This window comes from Callospermophilus lateralis, chromosome 7 (assembly GCF_048772815.1).
Source record: "Callospermophilus lateralis isolate mCalLat2 chromosome 7, mCalLat2.hap1, whole genome shotgun sequence".
In the NCBI taxonomy this organism is placed as follows: Eukaryota; Metazoa; Chordata; class Mammalia; order Rodentia; family Sciuridae; genus Callospermophilus; species Callospermophilus lateralis.
In genome coordinates this window covers 130,072,918-130,083,823 of record NC_135311.1, presented here as the reverse complement: position 1 = coordinate 130,083,823, position 10,906 = coordinate 130,072,918, and the positions used below count along the sequence as shown (strand labels likewise).

Sequence of the window (10,906 nt, the reverse complement as noted above, 5' to 3'; positions counted from 1 at the left end):
GAGGAAGCTGAGGGTCATAGAGGACCTAAGCAGAGGAGCAGTGTCCCTAGCTCCCACCTCAGTGCTCTCTGCTTCCAGGACCAGGATTCCAGGTGGAGGCTGGAGAGTGGGGATAGCACCTTCCCTTAGGTTCCCCTAGGGCCTGCCACTGGAACTTCTTGAAGAGTGAGAAAAGAAGGGACAGAGAACCAGGATGTGAAGACGCCGCGGGGGCAGGGAGGGCGGAGGGAGGCCCGCGGGCGGGAGGCCGCCAGACACAGTAAATAATTCACACAGATGAACTGAGATAGCGCCGTGCGTGGGGGATTGAGTTCAGGTCCAGGCGGCTCAGACGGCTGCAGGGGACTGTGGTCTTCCCGGTCCAGACGGCAGAACTCCGGCGGCTCCGGCTGCCAGGAAAACGCAGCCCCAGGTGTCGCCCGGGTGCCACGCCCTCCCAGGGAGGGAGCCAGCTCCCCGGAACTGCCCCGCGGGGCAACCCGGCTGCCGGCCGCCTCCGCCCAGCGGTCTCCATGGCAACCAGCTGGCCTGGTCCAGGGTTCACGGGCAGCTGGTTCGGCGGCCTCCCCTCCCCCGCGGGAGGACGCTCCCCGACTCCGGTCCCTGCACCGGGGGCTTGGGCTGCGGGGCGCGCAGGGAAGCATCGGCCGGGACCCCGCCTTATATGGGAGCGACTGGGACCACGGAATCCCCGCCCCCGCACTTTGCAGCTGTGGGATAGCCGCGGGCAGGTGACCTTGCCGCTCTGAGCCTCAGTGTCCCTTAGCTGGGGTGACAATCGTGGTGACTGCGTTATAGGGTTGTGTGCAAAGTCAATGATCTAAACGCCCAAAGTGCAGACCGTTACTGGTGTGTAGCCAGGGCCGGTGCAGACTGTCCCCGCTGAGAAACCGAGTCCCGGAGACCTGCGGGTGCCGCGGGTCACACAGCCTGCCGCTGGCCGACCTGGGGCTGGAACGCAGTGGCCCAGGGTGGATGCTGGCCGCCTGCTATTGGGGTTCCCCCAAGGGTTGCCTACGCTTCCTGTGCCCCCCCCCCCCGCGCTCCTCTTCAAGTTCACAGTCATTGAAAGGTCACCGGCCAGGCTGTGAGGTCCCTGAACCGGAAGAGGCCTCGCGGGTAGCCGCGGGTCCCCCAGGGCCAAGCGCACGGACCGCCCCTCCACGCCCGCCAGAGAGTTGGTGAATGAATATGGATTTAATTAATTAATCACTCGGTGTCTTCTGCCAAACACCCTCCCAAAGCCAGTGCCTGGAGCGCTCCGCCGCCGGCCGGCTGACTGGACGCCCGCTCCCCTGACCGTGTCCTACCCTCGCCCCGCCCCCTGTCGCACCGGGTCCCGGGGCCTTTCTGGTAGGATTTCCCATGGCACGCTTCCCGGGTTCCCCTCCTCCCTCATCCCGTCCTCCCTGACTTCCCTCCCCCTCCGTGACCCTTTGTCCTCAAAACAGCTGTTTCTGGGTCAAAGACCATTCTCTAGGCTCCAGGGGATCTACTTCCCCGGGCTGAGGGACAAATCCCTCCAATGTGAGGCCAGCAAGGTGAGCCAGATCCTCACCCCAGAACCTGGGGCGGACGGATGGGCCCCCGCTAGCGAGGTGGGGGTGGGAGAGGCTCAGGGACTGGATTTCTGCGACTCTTGGTCCCTCTGGGGAGGGGCTTCGGACAGGGGGATCTCTGTCCCCAAGGGCTACCCTACAAGCTCCAGCCCAATTGCCAGGTTTCCTCGGTGACCCTGTCACTGGGGATTTGTTTTTGCCGACAGTTTGAGAGAATCTCTGTTGCTGGAATAATGACAGTCTCCCCCCCTTCCCTCCAATAGGCAGATTTTATAAACCAGAGCAGCTGCCTGAAGGTTTCCAAGGAAAAGATTCTGCACAGTTTCTAACCAGGGTGACAGTTCCCCCACAGGAAGTTGCTTTTATTAATTTTTTAATCTCTCTCTCTCTCTCTCTCTCTCTCTCTCTCTCTCTGTAAGGCTCCATCTATCTGTCACCAGGCAGTACCTTGGGCGTTGTGGATGTTTGGGGTCCTGTTCACCCCCCCACGCCCCCTACCCCACCCTCTTCCCCCCAATGCATGATTACATCTAAACCACAGGGAGTTTGCTCAACACAGGGGCAAAGATCAAACCACTGAAAAATGGGTCACTCCAATCGCCTGTGCAGAAGAATCCCAAATAATTTATGGAGGTATTTCTCCCTGAAGGAGGAGGAGCAGAATTCCCTGCTTCTTAAGTGTGGGCTTAGCATAATGATTTCCTTCTAAGAGCACTGTATGGAAAGGGAGCAAGAAGAGTCACTTAGCAATACAGAAACCTGACAAGCACCACTCCAGGCTGGCTGGTAAAAGGGAGCATCGTCTGTGATGAGTCATGTCTGTAGCGTGTGCTCCTGATATGATGTGCTGAGAATGGCCTGTCCCCGCCATGGTCTTCCTTCCCAAACCCCAAACCCCAGGTGAACCTTGAGAAAAGCATCAGACAAACCAGAGTGGAGGACGTAAAATGCCTCTCAAGTGTCCCCCTAAAACAAGGCAAGTCTGAGTAATCTACAGGGCCCAGAGGAGCCTCAGGCCTGGTGACAGATGCTGTGTGGTATTTTAGGAAGAATCCCCTGCAAGGAAGGACAATAGGTACAAGCTACTAAAATCTGAATAGACAGTGGGGTTCACAGGAATGTGCCCATGGTGACTCCTTAATCGTGACAATGTGCCACGATTGTAAACAACAAAAGAAACTGGGTCGGCGTGCACGGCAGCTCTCCACCATCTCCACAGCTTTTCTGTACACCTAAACCCATTCTGGAATAACAAGGTTTTAAACGGATCACAGGTTTGCATTTCAGGCAGTCCCCAAGACTTTTGGTTCCTTCTTTTTGCCAGCACTAAGAATCTGAGCTGCTGATTTGGGGGGTGTCCAAACCCCCCAGATCCCAATCTTCACTTCCATAAGAAATAGGATCATTTTCAAGGCGGGGGGGGGGGGCGCATTTTGTTCACTATTGTGGTGTCAGACACACAGCAGGTGCTCAATCGGTGTTTGTCAGATGAATGAAACTGGAAGAGGTCAGTGGAAGGAAGGGATCCAAGCAGAAAGCCAAGCTCAGCCCTTGCCGGGCCAGGAAGAGCTTCCCTCCCACTCTCCATCCACCGGGAAAGAGTTCCGCAGTCTGGTGGGAAGAGGGCAGGCCACGTTCCTGGACACTGCCTTTGGGGAGCAAGCAGAGGGATTTCCTTAGGACTGTGGAGATAATGAGAGGCAGACTGGCCCTCCCAAACATTCCCTATGTCCTCATCCAAACTCCCACCTTCCAACCTCAAAGGGCCACCACTATCCCTCAGTCCAGATGCCAAAAACTATCTGCACAGAAGCTTCTTGGAGTCAGAACTGTTTGCCAGGTCCTAGGTGCTGTGCCGCCGGGGAAGGCGCTCCAGGGACGGGAGGATATCACACAGCAGGCACTTCTCATTGTTCGCGTTGGTGGCCACCATTTACTGTGCACCTGACCGCAGGTGGAGGAGGTGTAAGCTGCTCCCATCGTGAGGATCATCAACTCCACTTTGTAGAAGAAACAGAGACCCCGAGAGCTTAAGAAATACTCCCAAGTCACAACTAGAAAGTATAGGGTAGAGGTTTTAAATCCAAGTTATATTAGCCCCCAAATCCACGCACTGCCCCCTCAACATCTGTCCCCTTCCCCTAGACCACAGCCTTCGCCCAGGCCCTGCTCTGCAAGAGGCACCCCATGCTCCTTCCTTTGTCTGCAGCCTGCAGACAATAGTCAGTTTTAAGTCTCTTTGTCTTAAAACTCAGTTTGTCCATTTCCACCGTAGAAGTGCTTCTTGATATTCCTTCAGGCCAGCACCCTGGACAGACCATGGAAGCAGAATCCAGGGAGACGTTTGCTTCTTACCAGCATGCAGCCCTGGGTGTTCCAGTCCAGGCTTGGGTGTTTAGAGATCCCCTCCCCTATCTTGCTCTTTTAATAGCCTTTTCCATATTGACTGCTACCTATTCAGATACTTCAAATATGTCCTGTGCTTGGTATAATTTGATATCTGTCCAGTCCCTAAAGTGCCTTCCCAACAAATGGTCACACGATGTTACAGTCTGTTTAAAAGATTTATATTACCTTTGGCTGAATAGAGACACAGAGAAAGGTAGACTCTGTCTTCCCAGGCAGAGGACCTGTGGTCACTGACGCGGCAGCCTCCAGCAGGTCCCGTTTAATATATCACTTATTAAAATGGACCCGCAGCCATGGCCCAGGGCTCCCGAGATGCCCCCTTCCCAGCAGAGGGCAGCTCCAGGCATAACTGACCATTTCCAAGACTTGCCCCCACCCAGCTCACCCCAACACACTCCTCTGTTGTGCAGAATGACAGAGATGGCCAGGGCTTCTAGACAACAACCAACAAAAGGACCTCTAAGGGCAGAAGCACATGGTTGCAGCTGGGTCTGAGCCTGGGTTTGGGGTCAGATGGTTCTGCATCCCCACCCTGAAACATGGGCTCTGCGTTCCAGTTCTTCCTCTGCATCTTACTGAGTCACCTCACACTAGTTACTTACCCTTTCTGAGCCCTGCCTCCCACTGTATAAACAGAGTAATAATAGTGCCTGCTCATGCCGCTGTTGGGAGCCTGATATACAGGAAAATTCATGTGGAGGCTGTGTGGTCCTTTTAGCCCCTCTGGGGCCTCAACTTTTTAACCTGCTGAAGGCAGTGAGTCCCTCTGGGTTCCCAGGGTTGCTGGGGCCGTGGTCTGGGAAAGAACTCAGTAATTGCACTGTGCTTGAATCAGGGGGTCAGGGACAGCAACCTGAGCATGGACCGAAACTGTTTTTTGAATCTTCTCTTGTGGCTCCTGCCCCTGCTGGACAACCAATGTCCAAACTGAAGGTTGGCCCTGCCCCTAATTCTCTAGGCAGCACCCCTGCGACTTCTAGGGGGAAAGAGCAGAGGATCGATGTGCTCCTTAGTACCCAAAGACCCTCAACTCCAAAGCACTGGAGGTGCCCAGGGTCAGCAGGGAAGAGAGCCAGGGTCAAGAGGAGGGTCATGTGGCTGGGGAAACCAAGCTGGCATTCCCAAACAGTCACCCCGCTGGCCTGCCAGCTCCAGCTTCGCTCAGAGGAACCCTGGGCTGGAAGCTGAGGCCAGGGGCCTCCACTGCCTGAGAAGGGGGATGAGACATCACCCTCCCCCATGGGCCCCTGGAGCCCCTTCTTCTCACCCCCCTCCTGGGGACTGTTACCTGATGTCTGAGTCACACTGAGGCTCCTGTCACTGTGAGCTGTGTTGTGACTCCTCAGCTGACAGTTTTATAACAAACACATTAAAAGCTCCCTGCACTGGGGTTTCTGGATGTGAAACAGCCCAGGAGAAAAATCTCCTGGCCTTTCTTTCCAAAGCCTCTTGCTCCAGAGGCCTGACCCACCACCGTGAACCGCCCCTGAGAGGCTGGGATGTTTTTGTAACAAGCCTCGGGAAGGGGTGACTGGGCTCATCCTCATGAAAGGACCAAGGAGCTCTGGAAGGTGAAGGTGAAGAGAAAGAGCTAAGCTCATCCTCAGCCCTGCCTTGGAGGACAGGTGGCCCTCAGTGACATGTTAAGTGGACATAGAGTGACCCAACACTGAATGCTCCGGCATGCTGAGTGTTGTTCCTGCTCCCCTCCACCCCATGAAGTTGGTGCTGACTTATCCCCACTTGACAGATTAGGCAACTGAGACTTGAAGATTTGAGAGCGTGTTCAAGTTCATAGAGCTGGGATCTGAATGAGTCTGTCACCCTCTAAGCACCACTCTAAACAAGGCTGCCAGCCTCCCAGCCATCCTCTCCTCACCATCCAAGGATGGCAGAGGCCTTGGGGAAGCAGAGAATTCAGCCTGCAAATTCAAAATGGAGTGAACTTGCCCTTTGGGTAAAGACTTGCCCATTCAGCCCATCTTCCCTCCCACAGGAGGCTACCCACAGTGCCCCCCAGAGGACCCCCCACAATGTGTTTTTGCCTCACAAGCCAACACCACCATCCTTTCCTTCCTGAGTGCAACCAGCAAATTGACAGCAAGTCCCTCAGAACCAAAGTGGAGGAAAGAGAGGAGAGAGACACAGGAACGGTAATTTTATTGTACATTGGAGAAATAGCCCTGTGTGCTGGTTCAAGGTGCAACATACAGAATATCCAATTTAAGAAAATAGGGAACCAGGAAAGAAAGGGAGGGGAAACCTCTTGAGGTCCAAAGTTGCAAACAAAAAATGGTAAAAGATTCCTCACGCAAGAGGCATTTTTGCAAATACCATGCAAAACAGGCAGCTGCTGTGCCTTAGAGAATCCCTATAAATAACAGAAGACTCCAAGCATTCCTTTATGTGGACTCAGAGCACAGGGAAAAGGAAGGAAACAAAATGCCTTTTGGCATTTCAAGATATTTGGCACTCTTGTGATTACATTTTTTTTTTTTTTTTACAGTCCATTAGAGAGAATAAACTGACACAATATTAGAGAAAAAAACAGGCGGCTCAAACAACAGACTGCAGCGGGGAGGTTAGAAAAAGCTCAAGCATTTTTTTTTCTTTGTTTTTCATGTGTTTTTTTTTTTCTGACATATAAAATGTGTCCATTTGCATTAACTTGGGCAAATAGCTTGCAGCAACAAAGAAACACAAGCTTTACAATTCATTTTAAAATAAGACAAGGATCCTTTCTATGTATCATTCCTTAGAAAAGTTATCTTCTTGTTTTAAACACATTCCTGATAACTTCAAAAGATGACCAAAATAAAACAGTATCTACAGAGATTATTTTCTGATTTTTTTTTTGTACATCCAAAGTTAACAACATAAAAAAATAAAACTAGACAGCATTTCACATCCAAGTGCACAGAATCATTTTTGCAAGATTAAATAATGTAAACATTGGGAACAGCCAAATCAGCGAAGAATACCAACACCTCATCCGGTGTTGCCGCTTGGTTAAGTGGTTCAAAATCCAGATCTATAATTGCGCAATATTCACGGTATAGAAAAAGAAATAGATATTAATTTTGACAAATAGCTGCAACTGAGACTTCTTTTTTATTTCTTTATATGTGTATATAGTGACTTAATTTTTTAAATTTTATGTATTTTATTTTTATTTTTGCAGAGGAGCCCAGAGCCGCAGCTGCCTCCTCCTCCTCCTCCTCCTCCTCCTCCTCCTCCTCCTCCTCCTCCTCCACACGCCTCATCTGTCTCCAGGCCGGCCTGACAGGAGACACAGGTTGTTGATTTCATCGTGGGTAGCAAGCTAGTAATAAATTGCAAAGTGCTTTCTCTTTTTCATGCTTTTTTGCCAACAACTGCTCCCGCCGCGGTTCTTATTCTTTCCCTTAACTCATTGTCTTTGGGGGAGTTAGACACCCGGAGGTGCCTTGTCGGTCATATTTTTCAGCACGTCATCAATCCTATCATCTTCAATAACAACTGCAAAAAAGGGGGGGAAAAGAGAGGTGAGCACATTTGGGCCCTGCCAGGGGTCTTAGATGTTTCCTATGCCGCCAAGTGGGGATGGGGGAGAGGGAGAGGGAGGAGGGCTCACTGCCGGATGAGACAGCCCCCTCCTCCTCGGAGGCTGCCTAGGGACCCTTTACAGCCAGGCTCTGAACTGCGCTACCCCCCATGCTGGGTGCCAGCTGAATGGTGCAAAAAAGGCAGCCGAGAGGTCTGCTCGCCGGCTGCAGCCAGCGAGCGCTCTGGCCTCGTCCTCCCCCCCGACCCGGTGCATTTTATTGAGAAAGGAGGCTCCTTTGCAGAGAAGGGAGAGGAGTGGGAGCCCCGGGTCTCCGAGGCTCTGAGCCCCGCGCGGATGTCCCCAGCGCAGAGCGCGGGGCCAAGGCTGAGTGCGGAGGTGCGGAAGAGCCAGGAGGGGACGCCAGGGCCGGTTCCCACCGTGAGAGAGCTGGCGGAGGGTTCGGTCCTAGCCTGGGCCGGCGGCCTCCGGCCCTTGGCTCTCCGGGTGGCTGCAAAGGACAGTCTTCCTTCGCCGCCTGCCTGGGGCTCTGCCTCTCTCACCATCTGGACCTAGCCGAGGCTTTCTCAGTCCCTCGGCGCGACGGTCGCCTCTTGAGATCTCGGGGTCTCTACGTCAGGGCTGCCGCTCCCGCTCATTGTTACACTGCTTCCCTGTCCTCCCGAGACCTGCGTCCCAGGCTCCGGGCTCTCCCGCTGCAGCTGCCCCTAGAGCTTTGTCCCCGGCTCTCTGCCGACCTCGTTCTCCCGCGTACCCGCTCCCGTCCACCGCTACGTCTCAGTGTCTCCTGACAGCCGTCGGGCAACCTCCTGTCCCCGCGTCTCTGGAGCTCCTCTCGGAACCTCCCGGCGTCTCAGCCTCTCTGGGGTTTCTCCAGCTCTCGAGCCCAGAGCCGAGCCGTGGCAACTCCCCACCACCTCCCATTACCAACTAACACGAAAGCCCGTGCGACCCGAGGGCCCCTAGCCACCGCGGCAGGAGTGGGACCTCCCCAACGCGGTTTCCCACGCCGTTCCTTGGGGGACCCTGGGACCCTCCCCCAGGACAGTACAGCGAGCGCAGCTGCGACTCCACTGCGCAAAAGAGGGGGGTGAGAAATAAAAAAGCAAACTTTGACGCGGATGGGGAGCGGGTACAACCCTTCGGCCTCCGCCGCAGCTAAAGGCCGCCACGCCCCCGGTGGACCCCACTCGGGATCCAACTGAGGGGGACGCCTACCCTCGGTCTGCCCCAACCCGACCCGCAGTGCGGGATCCCCCAATTCTGCGGGAGGGGATTCCATCCGGTTCGAACAGGCTCTGGTGTTCGGGAGACCCCTGCAAGCCTCCGCCAGGCCGCAGCGCCGGAAGAAGGAAGGAGGTGTCGGGGAAGGGACTGAGAACTCACCCCGCTTGCTCCGGCCGATCTGGCCCAGCTTGGGCGGCCGCTTGTTCTGCCCGGCGCCGAAGAAGTTGTTGGTGTCCTGCAGGCGGCACGAGAAGATCTGGCCCACGTCGCCGCCGTCGCCGTAGGGGCTCAGCTTCTCGTCGCCGTAGGGCAGCACCTCCGACATGGTCGCGTCCGGGGGCTCCGCGGCGGCACCTCCTCCGCCCGCGTCCCCGCCCGCGGCGGACAGGGTCAGCGGCGCTGGGGCCGGGGGCGGCCGGCCGGGGTCGGCCCGCGGGCTGCGGCGGCGGCGGCGCCGGCGAGAGGCTGGGGGACACCGCTAGGGCAAGAGCGCGCAGCCCGCGCGAGCGACCCAACGAGCGCCCGCAGCTGCGCTGCGCTGCGCTCGGGCTCCGCGCGCGAGTGGCTGCTGCTCCGGCCGAGGAGAGCAGGACTCACATCCTCGGCGCTCTGGGGCGCTGGGCGGGGGCCGGCCGGGCGGGGCCGCGAGCCGGGAGGGAGGAGGGTGTCCCTGCGAGCCCGGAGGGCGCGGGACCCAGGAGGGCGCACCCGGGGAGCCGGGCGGGCCGGTCCTGCGGCTGGTGCGGGCGGCGGCGCTGGATCCGCGAGGCTGACTGGGGAGCTGCAAGCCGCGGGGCTGCGAGGGGCGGAGGGGGAGGGGGGGAGGGGAGCTGGGGAGGAGGGAGGGCGGGGGGAGGAAACCCGGAGGGAGGGAGGGGGAGAGAAACCGAGAGGGAGACGGAGAAAAACAGAGACAGAGAGAGAAAGGGAGGCAGGGGAAGCAAAAGAGGGAGACAAGAGCGGGGAGAGGAAGGAAAGAAAGAGAAAACGCGGGGGGGGGGCTAGATCTAGAGCGGAAAGGCAGAGGGAAGAGACCGGGGAGGAGAGGGAGCGGGAGGGAAAGAGAGGGTCGGAGAGGGAAAGAGGGAGGAGAGCGGGAGAAGGAGGCAGGGGCCGCGGAGCCAGCCAGCGAGCTGCGAACCAGAAATGCCGGCCGCGGCGCCGAGCGAGGCGCGGGAGGAGGGCAGGGAGGAGGGGACCCGCGGGCCGGGGGAGAGATCCCTGGAAGCCGAGCGACGTCACGGGGCCGCGCGGGCCGGCCCGGGCCGCGCTGGCTTCCTGCCCCCGCCCCCAGCACCCGCTGTCCCGCCCGCGCGGCGGGCCCGGTGCGCCCCGCCCCGGCCCGCGCCCCTCCCGCCGGGTGTTTACCCGGCCCCGAGCCGGTGCGCGCCGGCTCCGAGCCCCGCCAGCCCGAGCTCTGCCTCCCGAGGGCAGCTGCGGGGAGAGGACCCGCGATGCACACGCGGGGAAGGACGCGGATACTGACCTCCCTGGAGGCCAGAGGCCAGGGCAAAAGATCCGAGAGCACCGGGGCGACACACGGACAGAGCCTCCCTCGTCCTGGTCCCCTACCACACTTGAGCCCCACTTCAGACCTTCACCCCTCAGTGGCTAGAACTTCACCCCCGGCCCCGGGTCCACTGCGTAGGCCCTGAAGGCCCTGCTCCCCCCACCCTGCCCCGCGACGACGGGCTCCCGCGGGGCCTCGGGTGGGAGGAGGGGGAGGGAAGGCAGCCCCGCCTCCGGCAGGAGAGGGGGGAGCGCCTCATTACGCCGGGCTTGCCCGGGTTGCCCGACTTTCGGCGCCTCCTTTCTCCGCCGGGGACGTCCCGGGCCTGCCTTACTCTGCCCCCGGGGACCTCCTTTCCAGCAACAACCATGAACCCTGGCAAGAGACTATGGCCTGAGCCGAGGAGTAGGCTCCTGTATCCCATGGGGGAGAGTGGGGCAACCCCAGAGGCCTGGGAGGCGCATCTGCCAAGCAGATGGTAACTCTGAGGGAGCAAGGTGCGTGAGGAGCGCTCATTATCCTCGCCCGGAGCCAGCAGCACCTGCTCTCCCCCCAGAGACCGGCACTGCTCAGCAGAACCGGCCTAATCTTGTAGAGGGGCAACCAGCCCAAGGTCACGCAACCTGCTAGAAACACATCCAGGTCGCCAGGTGAACT

The 10,906-nt window shown here is 57.8% G+C and overlaps 1 protein-coding gene across 1 annotated transcript; it reads right to left on the bottom strand.

Moving 5' to 3' along the window:
- Positions 1-7,207: 7,207 nt before the first annotated feature.
- Positions 7,208-9,168, bottom strand: Camk2n1 (calcium/calmodulin dependent protein kinase II inhibitor 1). The gene is made up of 2 exons (XM_076863275.2): positions 8,899-9,168; positions 7,208-7,466 (listed from the first exon to the last, which is right to left on the bottom strand). Exons 1-2 carry the CDS (start codon positions 9,062-9,064, stop codon positions 7,396-7,398), a joined length of 237 nt encoding a protein of 78 aa, XP_076719390.1. The 5' UTR covers positions 9,065-9,168; the 3' UTR covers positions 7,208-7,395.
- Between the last annotated feature and the right edge of the window lie 1,738 nt (positions 9,169-10,906).

Excerpts from the sequence above, each read along its gene's own strand:
- Camk2n1 (XM_076863275.2), bottom strand. The coding sequence starts at position 9,064 with ATGTCGGAGGTGCTGCCCTACGGCGACGAGAAGCTGAGCCCCTACGGC. Across the intron at positions 7,467-8,898 it reads GATCGGCCGGAGCAAGCGGG|TTGTTATTGAAGATGATAGG; the intron begins GTGAGTTCTCAG and ends CCTTTTTTGCAG.